The sequence below is a fragment of the Oncorhynchus mykiss genome, chromosome 16 (assembly GCF_057628025.1).
Source record: "Oncorhynchus mykiss isolate SJ-2025 chromosome 16, ASM5762802v1, whole genome shotgun sequence".
NCBI classification, from domain to species: domain Eukaryota; kingdom Metazoa; phylum Chordata; class Actinopteri; order Salmoniformes; family Salmonidae; genus Oncorhynchus; species Oncorhynchus mykiss.
The window spans coordinates 42,626,763-42,646,499 of NC_143037.1; the positions used below are offsets into that span (position 1 = coordinate 42,626,763).

The window sequence follows — 19,737 nt, forward strand, 5'->3', positions numbered from 1 at the left end:
CCCTCTCTTCCTCCTCCTGCAGGTGCGATCCGTAAGCAGCTGTCAGCCTATCTGGAGGGTTTCTACGAGATCATCCCCAAGAGGCTGATCTCCATCTTCACAGAGCAGGAGCTGGAGCTGCTCATATCTGGCCTGCCCACTATAGATATAGACGACCTCAAGGCCAACACCGAGTACCACAAGTACCAGTCCAGCTCCATACAGGTAGAGACACACACCGAGTACCACAAGTACCAGTCCAGCTCCATACAGGTCGAGACACACACACAGAGTACCACATGTACCAGTCCAGCTCCATACAGGTAGAGACACACACCAAGTACCAGTCCAGCTCCATACAGGTCGAGACACACACCGAGTACCACAAGTACCAGTCCAGCTCCATACAGGTAGAGACACACACCGAGTACCAGTCCAGCTCCATACAGGTAGAGACACACACCGAGTACCACAAGTACCAGTCCAGCTCCATACAGAGACATATAGACACAAGGGTCGTATTCATAAGAGCAAAATGTAGTATAATTTAGCCACAGAAAACGCAATCTTATTGGACAAGTTCCAGGTAGTCCCTCCCTTTTGCAGTCTGTTTTTTGTAGTTTAGTGCCTGGTAAATACAACCCAGTACCAATGATGTCACATACCAGATGGGTCTATTGGTTGTATTATATACTATGCATTAATATTGGTTGTGTGCTACTGGTCTGTGTAGTGTAGGTCTGACCCTGACCGTTTCTCACCTCAGATCCAGTGGTTCTGGCGGGCCCTGCGTTCCTTCGACCAGGCGGACAGAGCCAAGTTCCTGCAGTTCGTGACGGGCACGTCCAAGGTTCCTCTGCAGGGCTTCGCCGCGCTGGAGGGCATGAACGGAATACAGAAGTTCCAGATCCACCGCGATGACCGCTCCACCGACCGCCTACCGTCAGCTCACACCTGGTAAAGTAATATACACCCACACAGCTCACACCTGGTAAAGAAATGTACACCCACACAGCTCACACCTGGTAAAGAAATGTACACCCACACAGCTCACACCTGGTAAAGTAATATACACCCACACAGCTCACACCTGGTAAAGAAATGTACACCCACACAGCTCACACCTGGTAAAGAAATGTACACCCACACAGCTCACACCTGGTAAATAAATATACACCCACACAGCTCACACCTGGTAAAGAAATATACACCCACACAGCTCACACCTGGTAAAGAAATGTACACCCACACAGCTCACACCTGGTAAATAAATATACACCCACACAGCTCACACCTGGTAAAGAAATATACACCCACACAGCTCACACCTGGTAAAGAAATGTACACTCACACAGCTCACACCTGGTAAAGAAATATACACACACACAGCTCACACCTGGTAAAGAAATATACACCCACACAGCTCACACCTGGTAAAGAAATGTACACCCACACAGCTCACACCTGGTAAAGAAATGTACACCCACACAGCTCACACCTGGTAAAGAAATGTACACCCACACAGCTCACACCTGGTAAAGAAATATACACCCACATAGCTCTCACCTGGTAAAGAAATGTACACCCACACAGCTCACACCTGGTAAAGAAATGTACACTCACACAACTCACACCTGGTAAAGAAATTTACACCCACACAGCTCACACCTGGTAAAGAAATTTACACCCACACAGCTCACACCTGGTAAAGAAAAATACACCCACACAGCTCACACCTGGTAAAGAAATATACACCCACACAGCTCACACCTGGTAAAGAAATATACACTCACACCTGGTAAAGAAATATACACCCACACAGCCCACACCTGGTAAAGAAATATACACCCACACAGCCCACACCTGGTAAAGAAATATACACTCACACCTGGTAAAGAAATATACACCCACACAGCCCACACCTGGTAAAGAAATATACACTCACACCTGGTAAAGAAATGTACACCCACACAGCTCACACCTGGTAAATAAATATACACCCACACAGCTCACACCTGGTAAAGAAATATACACCCACACAGCTCACACCTGGTAAAGAAATGTACACCCACACAGCTCACACCTGGTAAATAAATATACACCCACACAGCTCACACCTGGTAAAGAAATGTACACCCACACAGCTCACACCTGGTAAAGAAATGTATACTCACACAGCTCACACCTGGTAAAGAAATATACACACACACAGCTCACACCTGGTAAAGAAATATACACCCACACAGCTCACACCTGGTAAAGAAATGTACACCCACACAGCTCACACCTGGTAAAGAAATGTACACCCACACAGCTCACACCTGGTAAAGAAATGTACACCCACACAGCTCACACCTGGTAAAGAAATATACACCCACATAGCTCTCACCTGGTAAAGAAATGTACACCCACACAGCTCACACCTGGTAAAGAAATGTACACTCACACAACTCACACCTGGTAAAGAAATTTACACCCACACAGCTCACACCTGGTAAAGAAATTTACACCCACACAGCTCACACCTGGTAAAGAAAAATACACCCACACAGCTCACACCTGGTAAAGAAATATACACCCACACAGCTCACACCTGGTAAAGAAATATACACTCACACCTGGTAAAGAAATATACACCCACACAGCCCACACCTGGTAAAGAAATATACACTCACAATCAATCAATCAAATTTATTTTATATAGCCCTTCGTACATCAGCTGATATCTCAAAGTGCTGTACAGAAACCCAGCCTAAAACCCCAAACAGCAAGCAATGCAGGTGAAGAAGCACGGTGGCTAGGAAAAACTCCCTAGAAAGGCCAAAACCTAGGAAGAAACCTAGAGAGGAACCAGGCTATGTGGGGTGGCCAGTCCTCTTCTGGCTGTGCCGGGTGGAGATTATAACAAAACATGGTCAAGATGTTCAAATGTTCATAAATGACCAGCATGGTCGAATAATAATAAGGCAGAATAGTTGAAACTGGAGCAGCAGCACAGTCAGGTGGACTGGGGACAGCAAGGAGTCATCATGTCAGGTATTCCTGGGGCATGGTCCTAGGGCTCAGGTCAGTTGAAACTGGAGCAGCAGCACAGCCAGGTGGACTGGGGACAGCAAGGAGTCATCATGTCAGGTAGTCCTGGGGCATGGTCCTAGGGCTCAGGTCCTCCGAGAGAGAGAAAGAGAGAAGGAGAGAATTAGAGAACGCACACTTAGATTCACACAGGACACCGAATAGGACAGGAGAAGTACTCCAGATATAACAAACTGACCCTAGCCCCCCGACACATAAACTACTGCAGCATAAATACTGGAGGCTGAGACAGGAGGGGTCAGGAGACACTGTGGCCCACTCCGAGGACACCCCCGGACAGGGCCAAACAGGAAGGATATAACCCCACCCACTTTGCCAAAGCACAGCCCCCACACCACTAGAGGGATATCTTCAACCACCAACATACCATCCTGAGACAAGGCCGAGTATAGCCCACAAAGACCTCCGCCACGGCACAACTTAAGGGGGGGGGGGGGGGGGGGGGGCAACCCAGACAGGATGACACAACTCACACCTGGTAAAGAAATATACACCCACACAGCCCACACCTGGTAAAGAAATATACACCCACACAGCTCACACCTGGTAAATAACACAAGTACACACAACATCAAAAAGTCCTTAGTCTAGGCTTCATGTCCTCAAAATGGGAAGTAAGGAAGTGCTCTTATGTTATCTTCCCCTGATGTTTTGAGGGGAAGATACACTGGAGATTCACCCTATGCATTCATGTATTGAGTGAAAATATCCAATCTATTGTTGGTTGTCGTTGATTCCTGCCTAACCTCTCCTTCTCTCCTATATAGCTTTAACCAGCTGGACCTTCCAGCCTACGAGAGCTACGAGAAACTGAGACACATGCTGCTGCTGGCCATTCAGGAATGCTCAGAGGGATTCGGACTGGCTTAGACCTACCCACACTGAGACTCTTAACATATACACACGATTTATCTTGCCTACTCTGAAAGATTGAAACTGATGACACACAGACGCACCATCATTGACATTACTGGGTGACTTGTTGGGAAAATGGCCTCTAGACATACAACTGGTTCTTAATCCATATAAAGAAACAGACTGACCAGCAGCGTGGTATGATGGACTGACTGACTGACTATTACTTACTACACACAGAGCTTCATGTCAATAGACACACAGAGCTGTACCTGGTATGTGTGAATCTCCCTCCCCTCCCACATTAAAATGGCAGAAACCTGAGAGGGAGTGAATTCAGAGGATAAAAACATGGACTAATATAAAATACATTTTCTCTGTTTAGTTTGATTTCTCTGTACAAAAGGTTTGGGAGTTTATGTTTAATCTTTTTTGTTCTTCTCTGGCTGTGTAAAAAGGAGAAGGTTGTTTGTGTGTCTGAACAGGATGGTTATAAAACCTTTGGGGGAAAATGTTGGTTGTTTCTTGTTTGCGAATTTTTGACCTCATAAGCCTTGAAGATGGGGGGAAATGTTTTTATGGGGAAAGAAGGAGAAAAAAAGAAGTTTTGAAGAAATGCACTTTTCAAAGTTGTGGCATTTTTATGGAAGGATGGTCCAAAAAAAATGAAGAGAACAAGTGAAGAAAGCAGATGATAAAGAAATTAACCACAAAATCTAGAGTATTTTTGGCTATTAAATCGCTGACCCAGCCTTGAGCCTTTGAATCAGTGAAATAACTACATGAATAAATGCATAAAATTGAGTCCCATTTGTCTCTTTTAACATGGTTTTTACCAATTCTTATATGTAACCTATCTCAGCCGTCATCTGAAACTATAGCCAATCAGACTATACCATCATCATAAAGGTAGTTGCTCTTCTTTTAGTGCGTCACTGCACTGATGCAAATTGGAGACGATTGTTTCATTATGTGGACTCTTTCTGAAGATTGGCCATCCTTTGAATTGTGTTTTGAGATTTCCCTGGGAGATCAAATTGAACCAGTGATGGTGAACCTTTCCAAAGATCATGAATGTGTCGGTGTGGGACCAGTTGGAATCCATCCTCACAAGGCCACGGAAGTCAACACTCCACAAGCAGATAAAAATCGCAATTTTACACATTTTGTAACTGGTTCATTAGCATAAGAGGAAAAACTTATTTTGTGTTGTATATTTATCATGCTCCTCAGTCCTGTCTGGCCTTTGCTGTGTGTTTGTGGAGCAGGAAGGTTGGCTGTGGAAAGGAAAGAGTGGAGCATCACAGACCAGGCAGCGGGAGAACAGCAGTGGGCTGACTTCGCCCGGAGCTGTCACCATCTCACATCAGCCCTTTCCTGGCTTGGTTCCAGATCTGTTTGTGCTGTCTTCCCAACTCCTTTGGGCATTGTCACGCCGTGATGATGCCCAGAAAGCACAAACAGGTCTGGAACCAGGCTAGCTCTGTCCTGTTCAGACGGGCTGGTGCAACTAGATATGACAGAGTCCTCCAGCCACAGCTGTGTTGTCTTTACCCTTGATCATGTCACATAGACAGTGGCTATATGACTGCAGTACTACTGATCTGCAGTCTGGGCCTCATCTCAGCGCCACACTCACTGCTGAGAGAACTGACAGGACCAAGAGTCTAGACCATTCACTTGGACAGACCAGGTGACAGTGAGTGGAATTTTGATCGGGGCATTTTGTAATATCGTTCTAATTCATTCACCCTTGAAGGTATTGATTGGCAGCATCACTCTAGGATTCATCATGCGGTCCTCTGGAGTTGACAGGGACAACCACAAATGCAATCTCCAGTGGTGTCACATTTTGAGCTGGTTCCTAATAATTTTCCCATCAACTCAGTGATGAGATTGTGACGTTTTCCTCGTCAGCCCCGTGGTCAGAAGAACAAGTGAAGAGGAGAGAGATTGGTCATGTGATCTGAGGTGTCTGGTGGTCCGACTGAATGTAACCTGGTCCACAGGCAAATAGCACACAGCACATAAGAAGTGTCTGGCGTGTGAGACTAGACCGCTAGCCGTCTGGACCTGGACCTAGCTACAGTTGGCAAGGCTGTCAGGAATAACAACATCAAGCCAGGACAGGGACGGATGGTCAGCCTGCTAAATTGAAGCAGTTATCTCTTGGGTAGCCTAATTACACCATCCACCCCCATCTTTCTGAAGTGTGCACTTGTTCACTCAAACACTCCCCTTCAAGGGATTGAAAGCGTTGGACTGGTGTGAGACATATTGCAGATACTCAGTCTTTACCAATCCAATGAATGCACTCGCCCCTAAATCCTTGCGTGTGTGAGTGCACACTTTGGGGAGAAGGGGGAACATTGGAATTGAGCTCATTCCTGGCATTCCTCTCACCCCACCTCCCTCTCCCATCCTTTTCCTACCCCAAGGCACTGTCGTGTTGTCACATTTCTCTTCTTCCTCTCTCCTGTTACCTGGCCTAGCGTGGAAAATTTCCCATAGTACTTTGTACGCTTCTAGGGAATCCCCCCCATACAGCCCATCATCCTCTGCTGGCTTGTTGGAGTCTGACCTGTGTGTTTGTGTGTGCCCACATGTCTGCCTGTGTGCTCTAAGCTTGCTCTGTCATGCATGGTGAATGAAATTAGGCACTCAATCATGCAGGGATTTGATCCCCACACTAAGCCTGGGTTGTAGATGAGTTACCGTCACCCACCAACCGTGTTCTGGTGTCCTCCTGGGCCAGTCACAATTTAGTACTGGAGTGCTGGCCACACACAAACACACACACAGGGTATTGGACCACATATGATTTAGACTAAGTGAAGGCATCAGCTACGGTGTGGTGGCAGCGTGGGGTTTTAGTTTCACTAATTAAAGTAGAAAATAATTAGTCTCTTCATACTGGGATTGAGCTGGCAGATGAGGAAACATACCTTTTCCATTGCACTGTGCTGCCAGTTTCAGAATGTATTTTGTGTCATGTTGATAACAATTGTGGTTATAGAGGTAACTGCCAAACTAAAGGAAACACTTGAGTAAAGGGATACAAAGTATATTGAAAGCAGGTACTTCCACACAAGTGTGGTTCCTGAGTTAATTAAACAATTAACATCCCAGCATGCTTAAAAATGTCCAGTTGCCTATTATTTTGGCTAACATGGCTAGAAGCAGAGAGCGCCGTGACTTTTAAAGTGGGATCTCAAAGGAGCATAGTGGATTTAAAGGGGTTTGTGTCTTGGTCACCAGATCTCAACCCAATTTATGGGAGATTCTGGAGTGGAGCCTGAGACAGCATTTTCAAGACACTTGTAGAATATATGCCAAGGACTGTTCTGGCGGCTTGTGGTGGTGTCAGCAGGCCATGCAGCCGAAACGCGTCAGATTTTTTAAACTTTGTTTCCAGTAAACATGACATACAAATAAAGGCATTTAATTAATTATATGAAGAGTGCCTTGGTCCTCCTTTTAGATTCCGAATTTACCCCTTTTACCAAAGAGCAACTTCTGTCTACCAAAACCTACTAGTGTGTACCTTATCAGCGCTTCCCTTCCTCTTTTTTCCCCCTATTAAGACAGTTTATGTTGGTGTTTCCTTTATTCTGGCAGTTACCTGTACATTTCTTATGCCTAAATGTTATTGTTGCTAATGATGAGTGAATGTGCCTTTTTTTTTGTCACACAGTACTGACAGTCTATTAATGTGTTGTGGTAGTTTATTTCTTGTTTCTTCACATTCTTATTTACAATATAGATATAGTATGTCTGGAAGAGTATTAGGGCAAAGTTAATAGAATAAATAGGGGTGGTATTTTAATGATTTGTTTCTCATGTATAGTACTTATAAAAGTAGCAATATTTAGAGAATAAAGAACAAAAATTGAGAATAAAGTCAATTATATATACACAGGGGAGCTGAACTTATTTACGCTTGTCATAAAGAGGTTGAATACTTATTGACTGAAGATACTAAAGCTTTTAATTTTCATGTTTGTCAATATGTATTGTGTGTAAAAAAAATATATATATATATATTTAATCAATTTTGAATTCTGGCTGTAACAGAACAAAATGTGAAATAGGTTAAGGGGTATGAATACTTTCTGAAGGCAACGTAAATATAGGCCTATTAGATCAATGATGATAGGTTATATAGGCTATAAAGAAACAAACACTGATCTGACAGGTTGGTAGCCTTGCGTAGAATCTCGTTTTACTATCCTGTGATGCCTTCAAGGATGGGAGGATTCACATCCCTAAGTGAGTACATGTTAAAGGTATTTGGACATTGACCATTTGTGTTGTTGTTTTAGCTCTGTACTACAGTACTTTGGATTTGAAGTGATGCAAGGACTATGAGGTTACAACATGCTGACCACACCGCTCGCATCCACAGTGCTCGCACCCATCAACGAGCTTGACCTGCTGCAAGTCCCGCCTCTCATCTCCTAATTGGTTTTTAGGAGCATATAACCACGTGAAAGATGAACTGAGGTCCACACTCCAGTCCAGTTGATAGTGCACCTTAAAATCGGTTGCCAAGCACAATATAAAGTCCAAAAAAACAAGAAGAAGCCTGAAGGAGGAGAGATTACTAGAAACAAACTCGGTTTACCCTATTATCTGTGGATGAAATGTCAGAGTAGAGGACTTTGCGCATTTCAGGTAAAATAACCCAATGTTTATATCCCAGGACAAATTTGCTAGCAACAGCAAGCTAGCTAAATTGCCATAAATGTTTAATGTTGTTTGACCTGTCCCAAATTAATATAGTTGGTTCAGAGTTTTTGATATTTCAACCTGCATGTCCTGATTGCATCTGGTGTGGGTGGACAAAATCAACACGCGTGCGTTCTGGTCAGGGGTCAGAATGTAACCACCTTCCCTGCCTGAGTTTTCTTTCATGTCCATGATGTCGGAATTCTCTCACTGTTCCAAAATGTGATTGTTAAGGAACAGGACAGTTACCCATGCAGCCCTCAAACCAAGGCACGTAGCCTATAGATAATTAGCAGGCAATGTTTCAACTTGTCATATTCAAATTATTTTCTAACAAGTTGTATTTTCTAACAACAGTTTGAATTGAGGCCTGTTCCTCCTCCTCATTAATTCACATAAGAAGTAGCCCATTTCACTGTTGCGGACCATTTATTTATGAGGCTTTACTGGTTGCAGACCATTTATTTATCAGGCTTTACTGATCCGGACAAACTTCTCTGAGCCCAAGCACTTTCCTTAGTGTTTCCCAAGTATGAGGACATTGCACATCTCTAGTCAAAACAGGCCTTGCACAAACATTTTCACGACACACCAGCATTGCCATCATGGTTGTTTTTCTTACAAATTGGACCTTGACAATGTGTGCGTTCCTATCAAAATATGTGGATATTTTCTGTATATCGTGCTGTCCTTTCTGCTGTAGCACACCGTATGTATGTATGGTTTATAATGTATTTACTGTTTTATTCACGTTTTCAAGTACTGGTGACAAATCATGCATTCAGATTATTGCATAGATTGTAATGGACACGTGTGTAAAATGTTTTTTATTTTTATGTTGAACTGATGATGAGCTAATGCTAAGCTATTTGTGTGGCGCCATGTATGTTGACATCATACAATGCATTCTGGTTGTCATGTAAGCGTCTGTCAGACAAAATACTGTAACAACCCTGGGTTTATAAGTGCGGATATTGACTCTGCCACTCGAACATGCTTTTGGGGCACAGTTGATAGCCCGAAGTCCAGCGCACTACAAGGTTGAGGGTTCGAGACCTGCTCCCTGCTTGTTTCATTACATTGGTGTCAGAAGTGATCGGACCTTCCATCCACGAACGTGCGTGTGCTTGGCCAGTGAACTGAGTCGCAAGCGAGGAAGCGCTCTTTGAAAGGAGGGAGTAGTGGAACGACCCTGGGTTTATAAGCGCAGATGTAATTTTGCTACCTCAGGGTTGCCATTGTAATATATGTTAATTGTCCTCTCCTTGCGTTTTGTTCAAATAAAACTGTGGTCCCAGTTGAGCATTATTTACTATCTGTTGTTAAATAGGAAACTGCACGTTAGTTGTGCAGTGGTTAATGATGTTGATGGCTGTCGATGGTAAAATATGTAGCATGAAAACAACTGTGTTAGCAGTGGGTTTAAGTGACCATTACATCGGTGCATGCTAGCTAACACACGTATATACAGCAATCCTATTCCAAAGCACATCCCAGAAAGCCCTCAATCCCTAACAGGTACCATATACCCACACATGTATAAATCAGCAATGTACAGCAAACTTGTACACATTTTAAAATAGAAAACAGTATTCAGAATGTGACCTAACCTTTACATCACATTTTTATACTGGGGAGACCTAACGTTCGCGATCTCCCCCTCTTTTCAAGCGGGGCCAATAACAACATGCCTTATTGTCATCTGAATTAAACCAACCAATAAGAATACTTGAACATTAAATACACCTTTCTTTAGAGGCAAGTGGAAACATAACCAACCCTGTTACACCAGCTCAGACCCTTTCAGAACATCTACTGCTTTCTCAGCCAGGCAGGAGACCGCTTCCTGCTATAGATGAGCAACCCAGAACTGTGTTTGCCCCCAAAAAAGCATCTTGCATCAATCAGTGTATTCCAGTTCAGAATAAAAATGATTACTTGTATTTTAACATCAACAGCCCCCCCCCCCCCCCCAATCTTTAACTGTACTTTTAGTAACTAGATAGCCAAAGGAAGCTAACGTTAGCTAGCTATTAGCTGTGTACAAGGGGATCGTTTGAAAGAAAAACTCGACTACTAAGAGAGAGTACTCCCTTTTTTCTGCTTGTTTATAAAATGCCTTTTTTCTGCCTGTTTATAAAATGCCTTGCTAGCTGACTTTTCCACTCTCGAGGCACTGTTTCCGGAAGCATTCTGCCCTGTTCTGAAAAATCTCCCTGGGTTTACCATTATGCCGTGGATGTTTGGTCAGGACCTGTCGTTTTAATTTGTTCATTTTTAGAAAGACTCATTACTAAGCACTTCCCTGCACAAAACCGATTTTGGGCGCTCCTTGTTATTTCTGAAAATGTATTAAACCAATGGAGAGAAACGCATCGCTGTATTTGCGTTTCGTGACAGTTGAGCTCAGTCAGAACTTGAGTCCATTCGATGGCAAGTAGGGATGACAAATCCAGTGTCTGAACGACAGCATTGCAGGATGTGGGTCACGGAGTGATCATCGAGAGAACTGCCTTCATTGGAAGGATAGTTGCTATAAGGGGCACATACTACTTACTTTTCGTAAAGCACCATGAATAAGGTCGCTAATAGTTGCAATTATGCGGCAGAACGTTGTCGCGAAAACCCGCAGGGACTCAACCCCAGAGCTCTTCGCAGTCAGTGGCTGAGGCTGGTGACAGTGCCAAGAGAGTGGTTTGTTTGTGCTCATAACTCACCATGGCCGTTAAGAGTATATGTCTCCGTATAGTCTGAAGTTCCCAGGTAGAAATGTAGCGTGTGCCTGTGCAGTGACGCCTGTTGAGTTATTAGACCATTCGATTGATGGCCATTTGTTTATTTTGTCCCCCCCCCTCCAAGTACCACCACTCATTACTCTTTAGTTGTTTTTTCTCTTCACTTGGCCCTAATACTCTTCCGTAGATATGGGGTAAATAGGAAGCTGCCTATTGACATGAGCTGTACTGTATTCATGTTTCCATTAGGTGGTGATCATTGGATTGGGGCTGACCTGAGTGAAAATGTTTTGGAACCCCTGATCTACTGTAGATCATGGTGTTGAACTGAGGGAAGTATTGGATTTCACAATTTCAGTGTTTTTGGTTTCAGTTAAATTCCTCTAATGCTTTTCAAATTGGAATTTAGTTTACTTTCTGAATCGACTGGAATTGAAATAGAGTTGACCCAACCCTGCTTTTCAAACCAAGTCACTCAATCTTCCTATGTATTCTGAACAATTGTGTGTTCTGTGTTCCATGTTTCAACAAGGGTTGAAGAATTGGAATATATTATTGTCTTATAAGTAAGTATTGACAGCCCAGTATCCAGTAATCACTGAAGATAGACAAATCTGAAAGCATTTTAAGATCTCATTCGATAATAGGCTACTACAGAGTGTAAAGCCACCTACAACTGTCTTCTCTCTCTTGGTGGTTTTAGAACAATACAGATGAATGGGGGAGGAAATGACTGTTATAGAGCAGCTCATTAATAAAGAGAGAACTGTGTGTTTGAGCCAAAATGCTCTGACTAATACAGTTCTGCTGCTGTCCTCCCACATAAATCACAATATTACTGCCCTCTCTCAGAGAAATTATAAAAGCAGGGAAGCTGAGAATTAAATGAAAGGGGGCCACAGTGAGTTCATTACTGTAATTTGGAAAATGTTCCTAATTGACAAATTGGGCTATATTTTTCTTAATGGCAGATTGGGCTATAGTGTATTTTTCTGCTGGGGAATTGATGACAGGGATTAACCATTTCCTTTGGCACCGAGTGGTACAAATTGGCCTGGGACTTATATTCATTCACGCTGACTGAACTCCACATGCATTCTGGTGGTGCCAACGTCTCTTAGGCGTATGGATGTCAATATTTTATTTTTGTAGGGGGAGGGGGGGGTCCCTTTGATATATCTAACGGGGGGCCCTGATTGGTTATGGGGTTACCCAGGCCCCCCTATCATTAGAACCATGTGTAGGGAACAGGGTCTACTCAAGGGAGGGGAACACTAGAGACACTATTTAGTAAGTATGTGGGTATTAGAGGAGAAAAAACAGATTATTCAGTCATTATCTAAAACATTTGATCTGTGTACATCAGAGACCAGTTAACATGGACGTTATTTACTACCCTTGAGTCTAGTCATGACAGTTGTATACTTTTTCTCCTTAATTAATCATATTTTTGCCTAATTAATTGTCTTGATCTTGGATTTCATGGTTACGTTCCAGACTTATTTGTTAATGGCGTCACCCCTGTGGAGCTCTGAGTAGAGAAACTATTCTGACATTTTTTTAGATTAGTAGACAATACAGCTCATGAAATTATTAATACAACATTTAGGTGCCCAGACACAGATTTTTCCATTGATTGCAGTTTTTAGACAAGGTTTAATCTAGGTCTGGGAAAACAATCCCTTATCTAAGGGTTTATATGTAATATATAATATGCTGATTTGGCTGACAGCCGTGGTATATCAGACCGTATACCACGGGTATGACAAAACATTGATTTTACTGCTCTAATTACTTTGGTAACCAGTTTATAATAGCAATAAGGCACCTCTGGGATTTGTTATATATGACCAATATACATGCGATGCTTCATGCCTAAGAACATCCCTTAGCCGTGGTATATTGGCCATATACCACACCTACTACACACCTACTGCCTTATTACTTCAATATATACTGTACACGTCAAAAGTTTGGACACACCTACTCATTCCAGGGTTTTTGTTTTTACTATTTTCTACATTGTAGAATAATAGTGAAGACATCAAAACAATGAAATAACACATATGGAATCATGTAGTAACCAAAAAAGTGGTTACTACAGAGTGGCAGGCAAGCTCGAGGTCAGGGCAGGCAGAATGGTCAGGCAGGCGGGTTCAGAGTCCAGACAGGCAAGGGTCACAACTGGGAGGACTAGCAAAACAGAGAGATGGAAAAAAAACATGCTGGTTGACTTGACAAACAAGACGAACTGACAACAGACAAGCAGGGAGGGAACACAGGAATAAGTACCCAGGGACTAATGAGGAAAACAGGTGACACCTGGAGGTGCGTGGAGACAATCACAAAGACAGGTGAAACCCATCATGGTGTGACAAGGGCAGGCCTTCCCCGGGAGGAAGAGCACCTCCGGCTTGTTGAGCTTGAGGTGGTGGGCTGACATCCAAGTTGCGATATCTGCCAGGCACGCAGAGATGCGTGTCGCCACCTGGGTGTCAGAAGGGGAAAGGCGAAAAGTAGTTGTGTCATCCACATAGCAATGATAGAAGAGACCATGTGAGGATATGACAGAGCCGAGTGACTTGGTGTATAGAGAGAAGAGGAGAGGGCCTAGGACCGAGCCCTGGGGGACACCAGTAGTGAGAGTTTGTGGTGTGGACACAGATCCTCTCCACGTCACCTGGTAGGAACGGCCTGCCAGATAGAATGCAATTCATATACAGTATGTCCAATAAGAAATGTTTGTTTTTGGAAGAAAAAAAATCCTGTGTGCCCTACTGGAGCCATTCTCTCTCCACATTCAGTTCTTGAAATATTCCTTCCCCGGTGATTCAATATGAACTGGGATGCTGTTGGGTTTTTCTTCTCAGGAGGTAGAGATGTAGATGTCTTGATCGCTGGACTCACTGGGCTCAGCTGATGTTCATGAGATGACCTTTGGTTACAGTACACACACACAAATACAGGCTGACACAGTTGGACCATACTTTTCTGACAAAGAAGGGTAGTGACACTCTGTCTACTATAAAGGTCAGGATGTGTCTGAAGCTGAATAGTCTTTCACCTTTCAGGTTTGTGTGCATCCCAAATGACACCCTATTCTATATGGGCCCTGGTCAAAAGTAGTACACTATATAGGGAATAGGGTGCCATTTGGGATGCACACCGAGTCTCCATGCCTTCTCACTGTGACATCATCCCTGCTGTCCACCTCTCTACTGTACCCATAGTCCCCTAGACCACCTAGCCCTCTCAACCCAGCCTCTTTCTGTCTTTCTCTCCCCTTCCTTCCATCTGGCACCTAACCCCCCCTGACCCAGCACTCTGTGGCATTTCAGAGAAGGCAGGTGGCTACTGACTCTGACTGTTTGGTCACCTGGCCAGATTGAACCCACCTCTGGAGCCTGTCCTCATCCTCTAAAGGCATCCATCCCTTAACTTACCATGCCCAAGAGGAAGGAAGGCCTAGAGCCAGATGGTCTGACCAGCTGGAAGACAACCTACACAACCTGGGACTCAACACCACATCAGCCTGGGACCTGGCCCGGAAACTGGGTGGCACAGAAAGCCAAATATCCAGTCTCTACTCTCCAAGGAGCTAGTGAAGGTGAGCGAGGTGGCAAACACCACATTTCAACCCTCATACCTTTGGACCGTCATTATTCCACATGCCCTGCAGTGAATTTGGAACATTTATACCCTAGAGGTATTCTCTCTGTGCTCTTCAGAAAGCTATGAAAGGTTGTTGAATGGCTATGGTAAACCTTTGAAAGATATGTTTTCAAACCTGTTATTTTCCCAGAGGGGAATTCAACATAAAAGTAGAGATAGATAAAGAGAAAGATGAGAAATTGAAAGATGTGCCCGAATAAAGTCAGTTTCATGTTTTAGATACTTTGTTTTACGTCTCAAAAGAACAGGTGCAAGATGTTCAAAGGTACAACAGCAAACCCTTAGTAAGTGAGACCCTTGAAGTCAATGTGCTCTGACAGGAAATTGCCTAAATCACTGGTTATATCATTTCTTAGTCGTCAGATCATTTTGTAAAAAGTTAATTCCTGTGTTTTTAAAGGCCTTCCCACTGGGCATAGACGTCAGTTTAATGTCTAGTTTGGTTGAGTTGCCAACGTGAATTCAATGTGAAATCAACAACAAAATATCACCCTGTCATTGGATTTAGGTTAAAAGTAAGGAAATTAACTTACGTTGATTACTTTTTGCAAATCCAATGAGTTTTCCACATTGATTCAACGTCATCACATTCAATTCTGTTGTTGAAATGACGTGGAAACAACATTGATTCAACCAGTTTTTGCCCAGTGGGTTGTGAACCTGCTCATTTGTGAAGCCAAGTTTGCCCTATTGGCCCCAAGTTCAATGACAAATTCTATGCAAAACCTCCCTGCTTTGCATATCAATGATATGCAAAGATCCTACATTATCTCAACCACTGACATAGTATGAGTCCCATTCAATTAATAGGCCTAATGTAGGTCTCCTATTCTCTCCCCCATAACTGGGGGAAGTCACGGTTGCAATAATAATCTGTCTTTATTGGTCTCAATTAAATGTCAGACAGCATCAATAAAATGCTGTTGCTACTTGCATGTGGTATCAAATCAATCTGTTTGAGAGTGCAGTGTTGGGCTTCTTCCTAAATGGTACCCTTTTCCTATATAGTGCACTACCAGGGCCAGATTAATGCGGGGGCTGAAGCTCCTGGGCCCAGGCCTGTGGGGGGCTCAAGAGGAAGCAGGGAGGTGACCAAGAACCTGGTGGTCACTCTGACAGAACTCAGAGCTCCTCTGTGGAGATGGGCGAAACTTCCAGATGGACAACCATCTCTACAGCACTCCACCAATCAAGCCTTCATGGTAGAGTGGCCAGATGGAAGTTACTTCTCACTAAAAGGCACATGACAGCCCGCATGGAGTTTGCCAAAAGGCATGTAAAGGACTCAGACCATGAGAAACAAGATTCTCTTGTCTGATGAAACCAACACTGAAATCTTCAGCCTGAATGCCAAGCGTTTCTGGAGGAAACCTGGCACCATCCCTACGGTAAAGCATGGTGGGGGCGGCATCATGCGTTGGGGATGTTTTTCAGCTGCAGGGACTGGAAGACTAGTCAGGATCGAGGCAAAGATGAACGGAGCAAAGTACAGAGAAATCCTTGATGAAAGCCCCAGTCTGAGGTCCTGAGCAGGTTAAGGTTCACCTTCCAACAGGACAACGAACCTAAGCACACAGCCTAAACAATGCAGGAGTGGCTTCGGGACAAGTCTCTGAATGTCATTGAGTGGCCTAGCCAGAGCCCAAACTTCGAACATCTCTTGAGACCTGAAAATAGCTGTGTAGCGACGCTCCCCATCCTCCAACCTGACAAAGCTTGAGAGGATCTGCAGAGAAGAATGGGAGAAACTCCCCAAATACAGGTGTGCCAAGCCCCGAGATGCTGGCCTTCTAAGCATAGTTGCAAAGTAAAAGCCATATCTCTGACTGGCCAATAAAAAGAAAAGATTAAGATAGGCAAAATAACACAGACACTGGACAGGGGAACTCTGCCTAGAAGGCCAGCATCCCGGAGTCAGTGTTGACGTTGAGACTATTGTTTTGCGGGTACTATTTAATGAAGGTGCCAGTTGAGGACTTGTGAGGCATCTGTTTCTCAAACTACACCCTAATGTACTTGTCCTCTTGCTCAGTTGTGCACTGTGGCCTCCCACTCCTCTTTCTGTTCTGGTTAGAGCCAGTTTACGCTGTTCTGTGAAGGGAGTAGTACACAGTGTTGTCCCAGATCTTCAGTTTCTTGGCAATTTCTCACGTAGATTAGCCTTCATTCCTCAGAACAGGAATAGACTGATGAGTTTCAGAAGAAAGTTATTTGTTTTTGGCCATTTTGAGCCTGTAATCGAACCCACAAATGCTGATGCTCCAGATACTCAACTAGTCTAAAGGCCAGTTTTATTGCTTCTTTAATCAGAACAACAGTTTTCAGCTGTGCTAACATAATTGCAAAAGGGTTTTCTAATGATCAATTAGCCTTTTTAAAATGATAAAATTGGATTAACTAACACAACGAGCCATTGGAACACAGGAATGATGGTTGCTGATAATGGGCCTCTGTACGCCTATGTAGATATTCCATTCAAAATCAGCCGTTTCCAGCTACAATAGTCACTTGCAACTTAATGTCTACACTGTATTTCTGATCAATTTGATGTTATTTTAATGGACAATTGTGCTTTTCTTTCAAAAACAAGGACATTTCTAAGTGACCCCAAACCTTTTGAGCGGTAGTTTATACTAAATATAGTTCATTCTAATATTGTACAATCTGTGTCGCTTCATTGGCCTGGACTATTGTTTGTTTGAAGTCAGGACCAGATTGATCTCCGTTTGTCAGAGTAGCAACTCATTTTGGTCATTGTGGAATTAAAAGAAGATTCAGCTAATGTCTCCTGTCATGTGAAAGGGGAATTTCACCCTGGGGGAATCTGGGCTTGTTTTCATAATGTCTGAGGCATTTCTAGGACAGTGAGGTGTGTTTCACACATAATTGCCCAGGAGATCAAAAAATACACCTAGTCCTGCTTTGTGGCATTTCGAAGGCTCAATGTTATACTGATCACACTATGCGTTTTTTGGGTGTAAATATGGTTGTCCTTATTCGATAGAGCCATTGGACATCTTTCAGCAATGTTCCTATAGGTGGATTCATTAGCAAATATACAAGCAGACACATTTTTTCCAGTCTGAAAGACTAGAACTTGTGTTGGGCGTTGTTGGGCTGAGTTTACCAAAAGGCACTTAAAGGACTTTCAGACCATGAGAAACAAGATTCTCTGATCTGATGAAACCAAGATTAAACTCTTTGGCCTGAATGCCAAGCGTCACATCGGGAGGAAATCTGGCACCATCCCTATGGTGTAGCATGGTGGTGGCAGCATCATGCTTTGGGGATGTTTTTCAGGGACTGGGAGACTAGTCAGGATTGAGGGGGAAAATGAACGGAGCAAAGTACAGAGAGATCCTTGATGAAAACCTGCTCCAGAGCATTATGTACCTCAGACTGGGGCGAAGGTTCACCTTCCAACAGGACAACGACCCCAAGCACACAGCCAAGACAACGCAGGAGTGGCTTCGGGACAAGTCTCTGAATGTCCTTGAGTGGCCCAGCAAGAGCCCAGACTGGAACCCGGTTGAACATCTCTGGTGAAACCTGAAAATAGCTGTACAGTGACGCGCTCCATCCAACCTGACAGAGCTTGAGAGGATCTGCAGAAAAGAACAGGAGAAACTCCTCATACAGGTGTGCCAAGTCAAACCCAAGAAGACTTGAGGATGCCAAAGATGCTTCAACAAAGTACTGAACATTATGAAACATCAAAGATACCACGCCTGGTCTTCATAGCAGATTTTGAAAAGGCGTTTGATAAAGTATGACTAGAATTTATATATAAATGCCTGGATTACTTTCATTTCAATGAATCTCTTATGTACAGCAGCCCCAGATGTAAAATAGTCAATAATGGTTACTTCTTAGAAAGTATTGAGCTTTTAAGAGGAGTGAAACAAGGCTGTCCGTTGTCTCCATATCTATTTATTATGGCCCTTGAAATGCTAACTATTAAAATTAGATCCAACAAGAACATAAAGGGGTTAGAAGTCCAGGGGTTAAAAACAAATGTCAATGTATGCTGATTACTATTTTTGTCGTAAATCCACAATCTGGATCCCTGCACAGTCTCATTTGAAGGTCTTGATCACTTTTCTAGCATCTTGACTACAAACTAATTATGACAAGTGTACCATATTATGTATTGTATCGTTAAATAGTGTTTACACTACCTCGTAGTTTACCAATAAAATGGACGGATGGTGAAGTAGACATACATATTCACATCTCCAAAAATATAAATGAACTTGCCACAATCAATTTCAATATTAAGTTTGCAAAAATAGGTAAGATTCTGCAAACATGGAGAGGTAAATACTTGTCTATTCATGGCAAAATCACATTAATTAACTCTTTGGTCCTATCACAGTTTACTTACTTACTAATGGCGCTGCCTACTCCAGACGACTCATTTTTTTTAAAATCATTTTTTTGGAATGCTAAGCCAGACAAAATTAAACGTGCCTATTTATATAATAAATATGAGTTAGGGGTGCTAAAATTATTCAATATTAAAGCTTAAAACCTTCACTCATACATAAATTATACTTAAACCCAAAATGGTCTCCAGTAGATTATTAAGAAAGGCTCATCCTTATCCTGCAGAAAAGAGAACAAATATTACAACAACTATTATGGTTAAAATATACTGATTTAATACAAATAAAAC

At 43.1% G+C, this 19,737-nt stretch overlaps 1 protein-coding gene across 50 annotated transcripts in view; it reads left to right on the forward strand.

The window, feature by feature from the left end:
• Positions 1–4,731, forward strand: part of LOC110491946 (HECT, UBA and WWE domain containing E3 ubiquitin protein ligase 1) — a 79,427-nt gene extending 74,696 nt beyond the window's left edge. For all 50 annotated transcript variants that reach the window (XM_090202702.1, XM_090202743.1, XM_090202704.1 and 47 more), the window contains exons 83-85: positions 23–204; positions 746–936; positions 3,840–4,731. In XM_090202702.1, coding sequence (XP_090058828.1) covers positions 23–204; positions 746–936; positions 3,840–3,942 — 476 coding nt within the window. In that variant the 3' untranslated portion in view covers positions 3,943–4,731. The remainder of the gene's footprint in view (positions 1–22; positions 205–745; positions 937–3,839) is intronic.
• The last annotated feature ends 15,006 nt before the right edge of the window (positions 4,732–19,737 follow it).